General features: G+C 49.4%; 5 protein-coding genes across 5 annotated transcripts; 3 read left to right on the top strand and 2 right to left on the bottom strand.

The window, feature by feature from the left end:
* Positions 1 to 1,308: 1,308 nt before the first annotated feature.
* On the top strand, positions 1,309 to 2,544 carry BDP55DRAFT_768770 (amino acid transporter; the record flags this gene model as incomplete). The annotated part of the gene is made up of 4 exons (XM_060581035.1): positions 1,309 to 1,460; positions 1,521 to 1,676; positions 1,730 to 2,159; positions 2,212 to 2,544. 4 exons carry the CDS (start codon positions 1,309 to 1,311, stop codon positions 2,542 to 2,544), a joined length of 1,071 nt encoding a protein of 356 aa, XP_060429223.1.
* Positions 2,545 to 2,755: 211 nt separating this feature from the next.
* Positions 2,756 to 3,842, top strand: BDP55DRAFT_704411 (uncharacterized protein; the record flags this gene model as incomplete). The annotated part of the gene is made up of 5 exons (XM_060578004.1): positions 2,756 to 2,832; positions 2,884 to 3,079; positions 3,249 to 3,279; positions 3,375 to 3,567; positions 3,625 to 3,842. The coding sequence occupies exons 1-5, from the start codon at positions 2,793 to 2,795 to the stop codon at positions 3,840 to 3,842; spliced, it is 678 nt and encodes a 225-aa protein (XP_060429224.1). The 5' UTR covers positions 2,756 to 2,792.
* Positions 3,843 to 4,407: 565 nt separating this feature from the next.
* BDP55DRAFT_552996 (Alpha/Beta hydrolase protein) lies at positions 4,408 to 5,502 on the bottom strand (the record flags this gene model as incomplete). The annotated part of the gene is made up of 1 exon (XM_060569257.1): positions 4,408 to 5,502. A coding segment is annotated over one exon (1,095 nt), but the record flags the coding sequence as incomplete, so codon positions are not given.
* Positions 5,503 to 9,082: 3,580 nt separating this feature from the next.
* BDP55DRAFT_729003 (glycoside hydrolase superfamily) lies at positions 9,083 to 10,252 on the top strand (the record flags this gene model as incomplete). The annotated part of the gene is made up of 1 exon (XM_060579512.1): positions 9,083 to 10,252. One exon carries the CDS (start codon positions 9,083 to 9,085, stop codon positions 10,250 to 10,252), a length of 1,170 nt encoding a protein of 389 aa, XP_060429226.1.
* Positions 10,235 to 11,701, bottom strand: BDP55DRAFT_664877 (3-ketoacyl-CoA reductase). Its single transcript, XM_060574997.1, has one exon. It carries the CDS (start codon positions 11,630 to 11,632, stop codon positions 10,685 to 10,687), a length of 948 nt encoding a protein of 315 aa, XP_060429227.1. The 5' UTR covers positions 11,633 to 11,701; the 3' UTR covers positions 10,235 to 10,684.
* Positions 11,702 to 11,809: the final 108 nt, after the last annotated feature.

Consider the following 11,809-nt stretch of genomic DNA (forward strand, 5'->3'; position numbering starts at 1 on the left):
CGTATGACGACTCTCCACTATGCTCCCAGGATATGTCACAGCTAGTCTGCTGTAGCGATAACCGACCCTACGTTGTCCCGCAACCATGTCACAGCTGTGCATATTAGAAGCCAAATGGAAACATTGCTTATGGCCTAGAGACCAAGATGGTAGCGTGCGAAATCCGAAGATTATCAAGATGTACCGACCATATGTTCTCCTTGCAGATAGAAAGCCATCATCAGCGCAGTCGCCGACACACTGGTGGAAGAGTGTTTTTGAGAACTTCGGCAACTCCTGCTCTGCAACAATATTTCTTATTTCAAGATCTTGATTGTATTGAGAGGTTCTGGAATGACATATTTGGTGCCAAACGCTCTGCTGGTATCTTGTTTCTGTCGGAAACGAGTCAAGCACGGACTTGGCCTCCGATAAACACCGTTGCCAATACGGCTCGCACTGCCGTTTCCCCTGCTCTGATTTTGCTTTTTCCTTCTTCAATCATCACTAGAAGGGGGTTCATGTTATCTTCGTCGTCAGCTACGCCACGTGGAGGGCTGAGTAGGGCCGTCGTCGCCGTCGTCGGCTGGGATAGAGTCTCGGACCTGCCCCAAGCCGAAGGTGGGATTCCGGACCCGATAACCAATTTTATCCTTCCGACGGTTGTGCATGTTCGTCCCAATTCGTAAGTTGGCATGTGCTTGTCTTGTGCTTGAAACACTCATTCGTCCGATGATCCGTCCACTCTATCCACGGATCCAGACTCTCGGTATGTGGGATGCCAGGTGGGATGCTGTCAGGGAAGTTGTAGGTTTTTGAGTATCCATCATGCCCCACAAGACACAGATTACGGATAGGCAAATCGGGCCTCGGTCGACTTCCATGCTAAGATTTACCTTTGGATGAACGATGCATCATTGACACCCCTGTCCGGCATCCACCGAATGGGTAACTCGAGACGAATAGACGCCGGGAGGCAAATCTTTATCTCAAGCATCGCCAAGTTTGCAATGGGGCAAGCGGATCCCCAAGCTGCATGCGCGGCTTCTTTCGTAGAGCCGTCGCAACTTCTCTGCGCAGCTGGTGGATATCTGCGCTTCGGAGCTTGAAGAATCCTGAATTCGAAAATTTCCACTCCGGGTCCTTGAGCTCCTATCTTAGGAGGAGTCTAGGGAGATCCCGAAGTCTTGGCTTCGTGCTGTCAGTATAAGTGAAACCTGTCTCCCTCTTCTCTAAAGCATAAGAACAATAGGCTTTGCTCTTCACCAAGTTGCATGTCGCTTGCTCTGCAGATCTTTTTCCAGAACTGCTCGTCTCTCGTTGATCGACATGAAGTCGTCCACTCTTTTGAGCCTGGCCTCGGCCATTACCGTCGCTAGCGCATCGCCTGTCTTTCCCGCCCACGGCCACAACGGTCATAACGGCCACAACGGAACAATCTCTAACTCTACTTGCACTTCTATGAACCAGAGGAAGGCATGGTGAGATGAAACCTGGACCTTTAAACGACTTTCCTATCGGCTGCTAACATAAGTGAACAGGCACACCTTGGAGAACCGGGAGAAATCCGACTACCTTCAGGCTGTCAAGTGCTTGTTTGAATCACCGGCCAAGACGGGCATCAAGGGTGCGAAGACAAGATGGGATGAACTTCAAAGCTGCCACGTTGAACAGTCTAACTTCATTCACGGAGTCGGGTAGGTTTCCTGAAAAAGTCACTGTCCATTATTTATCTAATCCCCACATTCAGAGCCTTCCTTCCCTGGCACCGCCTCTTCCTTCGTCTCCACGAAATACTCCTCCAAGAAGAGTGCGGATACACCGGTGCCCTGCCCTACTGGGACGAGCAGCGCGATCTTGAGGTGTTTGGAACCGTCGAGAAGGCCTCTGTTTGGGGTTCGGACGAGTTCAGCTTCGGAACCAACGGTGTCAACACCACCCAAGGTACTAACTGCGTCATCGATGGTGCTTTCGCCAACACGACCCTTCGCATGGACCAAATTTATGGCATCGACTACTATGACGAGTACTGCCTCTCTCGCGAGTTCAACCAGACTGCATTCACTTTCGCCAACCAGTCTTACGTCGATGAGTGTTATGTGAAGGAGACATACAATGAAGCCAACTTCTGCTACGTTGATTCCCCTCACTCTTGCGGCCACCTTGCAACTGGTGGTACTGTAAGTGACACTATCTCTCAATTCCCTGTAGTACTTCTAATGCCTGCATCAGATGGAGAACCAGAACGCGAGCCCTGGTGACCCGATCTTCTTCCTGCATCACGCCAACTTGGATCGCCTTTGGTGGGATTGGCAGCTTGCGAACCTGTCCTCCCGCCTCACGGATATGAGCGGTCAGCTCATCCCTCCTACCTTTATCATGGAGCAGAACCGCTGGCTCACCCCCTCTTCGGCTTACCTCGATTACGACGGTGACGCGGGCAATGACACCACCCTGAACCACGTTTTGTGGATGGCTGAGATCATTCCCAACAAGACTATTGCTGATGTCATGGATCTGAGATCCGAGCTCCTTTGCACGGAGTACATTGTTGCTGAGAATTAGAAAGAGTGCTTGCACTGTGATGACGCGAAATGGTTGATCCCCGATTTTGCGGGTGCAAATATACCCCTGAAGCAGACATAGATTTCCCAAGATAATAGACATAGACTCCCAAATGCCAATAGCCGAAATGCAACATGCGAGATCGACACTAAAAACCGATGGCACCTTGTTTTCTTTGACATTATCATTCAGAGTGTAAGCTCGAGACACGGCAAGCTGTATTGGCTAAAGTACATGTCTCGGATAAAATGCCAGACATCAGGAAAAGGGATAGTCGCTCGGCTTCATGTACAGTCCACTTCTGTAATCCCGACAATTGAAATCGCCTGCCGCCAACAGTCCTTCTCGTCGGTGCCACTTCCGGCATCGGGGCAGCAATGGCGGATAAGCTTGTAGAGAACGGTGCCAAAGTCATCGCCGTCGGTCGGCGCCAAGAACGACTCGATGCATTTGCCAAGAAGCATGGCTCGATCAAGGCGGCTTCCATCAGGTTCGACATCACAGACAGGGCAGGTCTCGATGGTTTTGTGAATAGGTCAGTCCCAAGGAATATTACTGCCCACAAGCACCCCGCCCCCGCCCCCTCCCCCTCCCCCTCCCCCGCCTCGGAATGGGGTACTTGACCCGAAAAGTGCAAAGGCCTTGGGCGGACTTGATAACTCCATGCGGCAAGCATAAGCGACCTACTGTTGACACTTGAACAGGGTTGTCGATGAGTTTCTTGGTCTAGACTGCGTCTTCATCAACTCAGGAATTCTAAGCCCAAAGAGATCAACAGCGACTTTTTAAGCGTTGTCGATATTTCGGTCAAGTTTCTGCCGAGACTCTAGGACAAAGTGATACCGACAGGCTTGATCATTACCGGCACACATCTTTCTCTAATTCCTGCGGTGACTTTGCCAGCATACTCTGCCTCCAAGGCCGCTCTTCATACCTATGTCTATTCTTTGAGGCAACAACTACAAGGGTCTAGCACTAAAATCAGCACTAAAATCATCGAGATTTTGGCTCCCCTAATGCAGAGTTAGTTATTCAATTTGCTATTTGTAGTATCAAGGACAACACTGACAACTGTCCCAGTCGAATTTCATGACTACATTGGCAAAGAGCAAGGTCGATCGATGGGAATGCCTGTTGATGTATTTGCCGACGAGAAATATAAGCAGCTTGTCCTAGGCACCGAACACATTCTGGTTGGTTCAGTCGGTCCCGAAGAGCCATTTTTGGAGTTGTTCAAGGCAAGACAGAAGCAGTTGGATGATCTATCGAATTTCATGCTCTCTCTCCCTCCTGGCTAGGGAAGGTGTCAAAAAGCTTGAGACATTTGGCATATCAGCTTGATTCTCTTAATTCCTTAGGGTACTATACTTAGGCCCATCCATTTGTAGGTCATGTCACAATAGAGGAGTACTACGGTGTCCAATCTTGTACAGTCAAATATTTGCATGCAAGGTCTAGTAGTTATACTTGGAGATAAGCAATCGACACTGGGTTCCTGACACAGCACCAAAGTACTAATTTGCTAAGCAAGAACTACACAATGCTTTACACCTGAACTTTGAAAAGGCATTAATTATCTTAAGAGTCTAAGTGGGCCTTTAGAGTTTTAGTTCCTTGCTATCAGTGACTTGTTTATATCAGTGGGTGCTGGTATAGTCGACATCCCAAGAAGACTGGACTTTTCCGCGGTTCGGAGCTCCCGGTGCCTATTACACCATCGACTACCGTATGTGCTTAAGATATGGCCGATGTGGTATCATAACGAATTTATTGCCCACCTTATTATCGACTCTATTGATTGCAGGTACCTTGATAGGATAGCTTATAGCGATGCTACCTTGAGGTGACTGAATTGTAACGAAATCATAGCACCGACTTTTCGCGCTTCGCATACCCGCTTTCCCAAAACCCAGGCCAGTAATCAGGAACTTCCTCAATGATGAACCTAGAAAGAGCTGCGTTGGTCTCAGCCGGCTTTTCCATGTTTACCCAATGTCCAGCTTGCACAGTAACTTCGGTGAGGTTGCTACAGGCCTGACGCATTGGCTCGGCCAGTCGGGTAGTCTTGGTCTCGCAAACGTAGTCGAAGGCTGCATGGATGAGCAAAGCAGGCTTCTCAAATTTGCCACCGTTTAGTGCCTTTGAGTTGAACTCGTGATTACGCTCGTGATTCATGTAGTAGGCTGATCCCGGCCAGTATCCTGTCTTTTTCATCGACTTGGTGAACTCATCAAAGACGTCTCCTTCAAGGAGGGGAGCTGGGAGTTGGTCCGGTGATGGAGGTTTTGGGATGCCGCCGAACCAACCTCCGTCCTTTCTGACTGTGGCAGTGAATGTGGGTTTAGGGGGATGAACTGGCTTGCCCGGTTGCCACAAAGCCTTGTTGATTCCCTCGACATCCTTCTCGTACCAGGCGATAGCCTTCTCAAAGTCCTCTTCGTAATGGCGCATGTAGTCCCATTGCCCGTAGGGATATTGGTCCTCGGGATAGACCTGGCGGTTAACAAGACTCAGGATGTTTTTCAGTCCCAAGTCGAGTGTGCGATACGGAACGCAGACGTTCACTAGCGCCTTGACAACTTCCGGATGCTGGGCTGCAACTGTTGAAACACACGGAGAACCCCAGTCATGACCAATCCAGACGGCCTCCCTCCGACCGGTGTGTGCGAGGAGTGCCAGCAGACCCTCGAGAATGCTCTGCTGGGAATAGTCCTCGATGACTTTGCGAGCTGTTGATTTGCCGTATCCGGGCATGTCCGGTGCGATGGCCCGGAATCCCAGAGCGCTGAACGCCTCAAGCTGAGGCTTCCATGCTAGTGCAATTGCTGGCCAGCCATGGACGAATATGAGGAGAGGTCCATTGACTGGACCAGCGGCGAGGTAGTGAATGTTTTTGTTGTCGGCGTAGCCAACATCGTGTTCCTCGAAGGTCGGCATTGTGAAGATCGTGATAAATTGTTCTGGATCGTGTTTCAGCCGATGGCTTTGGGAGCCTGGGTCTTATACTTCATCTCATAAATAGTCAATGCAGAGTAAATACTGCAGTAGAACCAGACTTTAAACTCCGCAACTAAATACCCGCCTTTCCGTGGACCTGATGTAACAATGAATCAGTAAACCATGTCCATAACGGGTAGTATGAAGTGTAGCTGAGTAAAACGTCGCTGCATATGCAACCATTTGCAGCCAGTGAAAGTGGATATATTTTGTTACCGCTTCGCCCGAGTCGGCGAGCGGCTGATCTGAGCATTGCTGACTGGTCGGAGTCCTCATAGTCCGCGAGCCATGTTTCGGCTGGATTATTAATACCAGCATTGGCACATGTGCTTGTGAGGTAGTGTCACCTTTGAAACCCCGCAGTGCCAATCACTCCAGCGTGTCAATGAACTGACAATCTTCTTGTCCATAACCTCGGCTTCGGAGGTCTTGTATAAAGCGTAGGTAGGAGGAATATCCAACGAGTGCAATGTGATGTGTTCTCGAACGCAAGTATCCAATGAACGAGATCGAATACGAGGCAAAATGATACGCAACAGATTGATTAGGCCCAATGCAAGTTGGGCAAGTAATCAGCAGCGACGTTCCATTGTTGGCTGTTGCCCGCATCGGTCGCACGTCCCCGATGATTCATGTCCTTCGAAGTGGAGTGCTACCAGTCCAAAGCTGTGATGCTCTAGCTTTCTTGCCAAGCTGAACCTAAGACAGTACACCAAAATGGAGATCGGATCAAGAGATTATGCCGCATCCCGCGTTATGGCTCTCTGATTTCCCCAATCAATTTGTCTTCAGGGCAAGCAAATGAGACCCAGCTATTCCTAGTAGTGGGTCTAAACGGAATCGATGCGACTACAGTTTTACTGAAGCGGTGTCAGCAAAGCCTAAACAAGAAGAATAGTACTTTACAGGAGAAAATGATCCCGCCCGCGGACACAATTTTTTGACTCACCACGCTACCTGATTAAAATAGCGACAGCTGCACTCGACAAAACCGCCAGCGCACGGTAGGCACTTGTACCTACCATCACAGCGCTGCCCCATAAGCATCGTCAGATGTTGACCTGTGCACTTACCATCACCGTAACGTCAAAAGCCAGTTGTCCTAAGCAACCGCTATATGTGACCGAGATCTCGAATTACACGTCGACTATGTGCCAAGAACTGACTGATGATAGAAGTTCGGTGGGTTTATCCCAAATGCAACCATTCCGTCCAAGGTTCTTGGGGTCGCTTCTGCGGACTTACAGACCACCAACGGATTCATCGGATCGCCGAGCGCTCATTGATGCGCGCCATCATATTTATGGTATGAAGACGTCTAGCTCGGTGTTATCGCGGGCCCGCGTGTGGCAACAAGCATGCTCAGAGCCCGGGTAAGAGTTTAAGAGCATAAGTCACAAATTGCTATGCCGTTTAAGTTCAAAAGCTGTTAATCGGCCGCATTGTATTCATTCCGAAAGCTTGGGCTCCACCTCTAGGTAAAGAGAATAATTGAATCTGATAACATGCAAGATACGTACACATATCCTCGGCAACACTGACTGAATAGTAAACATTCAATAAAGAACCTTGATTATGACTCACATAGACCGGCTTCATTGACAAGAGTAGATCCAGCAATGCTCACTTAGATGTGCCGGGTCAGGCTGGAACCATAAGCCATCGTGATATTTGTGGCTTGACAAGTTCCGAACCCAATCTGTAATTCAGAGCTGGCACTGATATGTGCTAGCCAAATCAACCAGATGATGCTCTTTTCAAGTCGGAAAAGACCTATGAGCTGAACCATACTTTGGCTTGTTTATCGTATCGCTGACTAATCTTTTCATTCTTTTCTCTCCTCTCTGTCCCCAACGACCAAGGCTCGTATTCAGAGCATTTATTATGAGTCAAAGGGTGTTGGAGGAGGTAAAAACCCTAACTCCTCGAGGATGCATGAGTCATTGCGTGAATCTCATTCTAACTCACGAAGAATTGTTCTTGTTGCGAAGCTTCATTGCAGCTGCATTGTATTACAGAGCAGGTCATGAACTGTTTGCCATTAGGCCATCAACAAGATGGGCCATTGTTTCTCCAGTACAAATGGGGATGTGTTTTAGTTAACAGTGCTTATCAATGATCACGCATAGCTCTTGAGAGCAAGATTTTGTTGCTGGAGAGTATAGAAAGTAAGGGACGACAGCAGAGGAAATTCTGACTCCAGACTGATATTAATAGAGACGTGTCGCGAGAGACAAAGAGGGTGTTGAAGTATTAGTCTAGAACTTACGAAGGACACCTTTGAAATGCAGAGATCAATTATAGAACGAGCAGCAACCTAAACAATTGAAATGTCCTCGGAGTATCCTTGCGACAAGTTACAAAAAAGCGCAAAACATCGTCTTGACTTCACTACCTATGGTAAGATTCAGCGTAATGCTCAGACGCCTAAGCAACTTCCGAATGGTACACGCCTACAGTCATTCGCTACAAATTCTCCCGAGAAGAGCACAAAGACATTCCCCGAGCGACTATTGGAGGAGCAACGTAATTGCCGACGTGGGATTACAGGTCTAGTGATGGAGGCGTCCGGTGGAGGCCACCTTGCGACGGAAAGTGGATGGCGCCCACCGGATACTTCACCCACCGGGACTGTCGCTAGGCTTACAGTCCCCAGTTGGATGCGGCCTTGGTTGCACATCTACCTTGGTAAGTAAGGACGGCATGAGAACTTTTGCAATGTGTCTTTCGTGATAGAAGAGTCCTGTACGTTGCTCGTTTGTTGTATGATGCTCAGCCGCTGAGAACGAATTTAAAATGTCGATGGACAATGAAACATCCACAACATCAAGACTGGGTGATTCACCTTCTTGGTGCCCATATGTTCAAGACGTAGTTCTGGGGCATGAAATAAAGCAGACGTTTCAAGATCTCTGCAAGTCGTCCAGAGAAGCATAATCATGCTGTCATTCTTTCGCGGAACAGAGGGGGGGTTGACCCTGGCTTGTGTAGGTCTTCGCGGTTGGTGTAACGCCAATCTCCTCTTCTATGATCCTTGGGAAATGCGGAGGGTAGTAACCCCTAATGCGCCCTCTCTCCACGTGCGGGGCCCCGCACGCTTACACATGTGGCATACGGGAAAGAACAAGCACGTTGAGAGCGGTTGACTGTGACCCTAGACCGTATCTGGAAGAGGAGCCGATGTTCTCACTATACTACCTTGGTAAGTAATACTGAGTATTAGTGAGTAGCAAGATTAAAGTTGCTTCAAAACTTCGGGTCAAAGAAGAACGGCGCTAAGAGGACAAACTGAATTTGGGCAGTTGTCTAGCAGCTTCAATCCTGCATTATGGAAGGCCTTGAGCCAATCACTGCGGGATGATATGTCTTACACTTCAGTGTGGTTTACTATTTAATCTCTAGATGTCCTCATAGCGTAGTTGAGACTTTGAGTTCACAGAACCAGCCTCGGAAACAATCTTTCCAGGTCACCGAACCAAGCCGCGCTAACACTCGTATCTCGATTCTATCACTCTCCACTAGACCTACCTCAGCCTTCAAAATGAAGGCGCTCAACATCCTAGGCTTTCTTGGCCTCTTTCTCGTCAGCGCATTCGCTGTTCCAACTCCAGAATATGTCAATTGGAAGACTTTCAAGGCCAACGGAGTCAACCTCGGCGGCTGGCTTGTTCAAGAGGCTGTCATAGATGCCGAATTTTGGGGTCAGTACGGCGGCAACACCACTGACGAGTGGGGGCTCTGCGTTCGCCTCGGTTCTCAATGTGGTCCCGTTCTGGAACGACGTTATGCAACCTACTTCAAACCGGCCGATATTGACAAGCTTGCCAAAGCTGGTGTTACAATCCTCCGTATCCCCACGAACTACGCTGCTTGGGTCAAGGTCCCAGGCTCCCAGTTGTATACCGGCAACCAGGTTCAATTCTTGAAGAACATTGCGACATATGCCATTACGAAGTACAACATGCACGTCATCGTTGATGTCCACTCTCTGCCGGGTGGACTGAACGGTCTAGGGATCGGAGAGAAGGACGGCAACTACGGATGGTTCAACAACGAAACCGCCCTGGAATATTCCTACCGAACCATCGATGCCGTCATTCAGTATGTCCAAGCCTCCGGGTTTCCTCAGTCATACACCATTGCACCCCTCAACGAACCGGTGGACAACCGCGACTTCTCCAAGTTTGGTACGCCGGATGCACTCAGCATTGATGGTGCTGCATGGGTTGCGAAGTTCATCAACGGTGTCCTCTCGAGAGTCGCGGAAGTCAACCCGAAGGTTCCAGTCATGTTGCAAGGCAGCTTTCGTCCTGAGCCGTTTTGGTCGCCTTACTTCCCTACAGACGCCAACCTGGTTTTCGATGCTCATCATTACTACTTCGCCGGCAGGCCCACCACCTCCGAAAACGTCCCGACTTTCATATGCGAAGATGCCAAGGGGTCCATTAGCGATGGGAAGTTCCCCGTTTTCATTGGCGAATGGTCTATTCAGGCTGTCAATAACAACACCTTTGCCAGCCGGGCCAAGAACCTCAACAACGGGCTTTATGCTTGGTCCAAGTACACCCAAGGAAGCTCGTACTGGACCGCCAAGTTTTCGGGGAATGCCCCAGTGGATGGTCAAGGGACTCAGAGCGATTACTGGAATTATGAGACATTCATTGATCTAGGCATCATAAACCCAGCGTCTTCCAAAGAATTTTGCCCCTAACTTTAGGGAGCTCCGAGTTGATGATTATCTTGCAGGACAGAGGGCAGCCTTGGCAAATCTTCTCAAATTTTCTTTGTACGAGGTACTTATTCTTAGCATCCTAGTTATCAAGTTCGTCATTTCTCTTTGAAACTCCAGAAGAATATAGCTGCCGCTTCAACTTCGCCCCCAGTTACTAGAAAACCGCACGGTAGAACCTAGCTAGCGAATCGAAGATACGACTAGGCCATACTTACCAAACTCACATGCGTCCCAACGTAGCCACAATTAATGATGAACACAGGTTGAGAAAATTGCGCTAAGTGTCTTCCCAGTAACCAACCCCTTTTATCTACCTCCGAGCCACCTATGCCTTCATTTACATGATGGTTCGTATTCGAGCGTGGCGATAACCGTCCAAGGAGTTAACATCAACAGGCGCCGAAGAGGAGATCATTTGCCCTTCTTATGAGCCTCGACTTCCTGCTTGAACAAGTCAGACATGGCCTTAGTCCGCCGCCACTCAGGCATATATGCCATCTGGACCGCATGCTTGAACCACGGTGTCATTTCCAGCATGCCCCTCTGAGCTGCCCTGCCCGCTCTCTTCAAAGCCGCTTTGGCAAACTCCCTGTCGTCTGATGATCCCGGTGCCATGGCTGGAGCGTTTGACTGCGTTTTCGCGTCGTCAGCCACGAGACAAAGCACGTCGACCTTCTTCTTTTCGGCTCTCATCTCTCTCGCGATGGCATTGCTGAAAGAAGAGACGAAACCCTTGGTTCCAGAGTACACAGCCACACCGGGTGTACCCATCCTGCCCCCAGAGCTGACGTTGAGCATCAAAGAAGGACCGTTCTTGGCGAGAACTGGGAGCATCAGCCGGGTCAACTGTGCCATGAATCGCGCGTTGAGATTGATGGTGCTGTCCACCTCTTCGGCAGTATAGTCGTGCAGAGGCCAGGTCGCGGGCTGTCGAGCGGGCACACCTCCAACGTTGTTGACCAATACAGTAATGTTCAAGTCATCCATGTTGTGGACAGCAGCCTGCACCTTTTCGGGTGTGCTGGTGCTGGCATCGATCTTGAGAATGCGGACCGCGATCTCGTTCTTGTGTCGACGAATACATTCGGACTCGATGAGAGCGCGTGCGTCCTCCAGGTCGTCCTCGTTGTTGCTCAGTAAGACAATGTTAAAACCTTGAAGGGCGAGTTCTTGCGCACAGCCTAGTCCGATGCCTGCGGATCCGCCGGTGACGAGTGCCCAGGACTCATAGGAGCCCTTCTTCTGATATTTCTTCAATGACACAGAAGGAAGAATCCATATCGCAATGACGTCGTAAAATTTGTAGGCAGTATAAAGAATCCAGATAAGGCCAATGGCCTTGAGAGTCTGGTCAAACATGACGGTGGTTGTTGAGTTTGACTAGTCGTAGGACGAGTTGATGTGATGGAGTTGAAAGAAGAAACTCGCAGGTTTCAACAAGGATGAGAAGAAAGACTTTCAGCGGAAAGTTCCAGCAGGGCTATCGCCTATTATCTCGCTAAGGCGTCTCCGCTTCCTAGCGGCGTGGGGGCGTTG

Source organism: Colletotrichum godetiae (assembly GCF_030913485.1).
Source record: "Colletotrichum godetiae strain CBS 193.32 chromosome Unknown BDP55scaffold_22, whole genome shotgun sequence".
Lineage (NCBI taxonomy): Eukaryota > Fungi > Ascomycota > Sordariomycetes > Glomerellales > Glomerellaceae > Colletotrichum > Colletotrichum godetiae.

What these genes read in the sequence shown, in the direction of transcription:
- BDP55DRAFT_664877 (XM_060574997.1), bottom strand. Translation starts at nt 11,632, where the DNA reads ATGTTTGACCAGACTCTCAAGGCCATTGGCCTTATCTGGATTCTTTAT.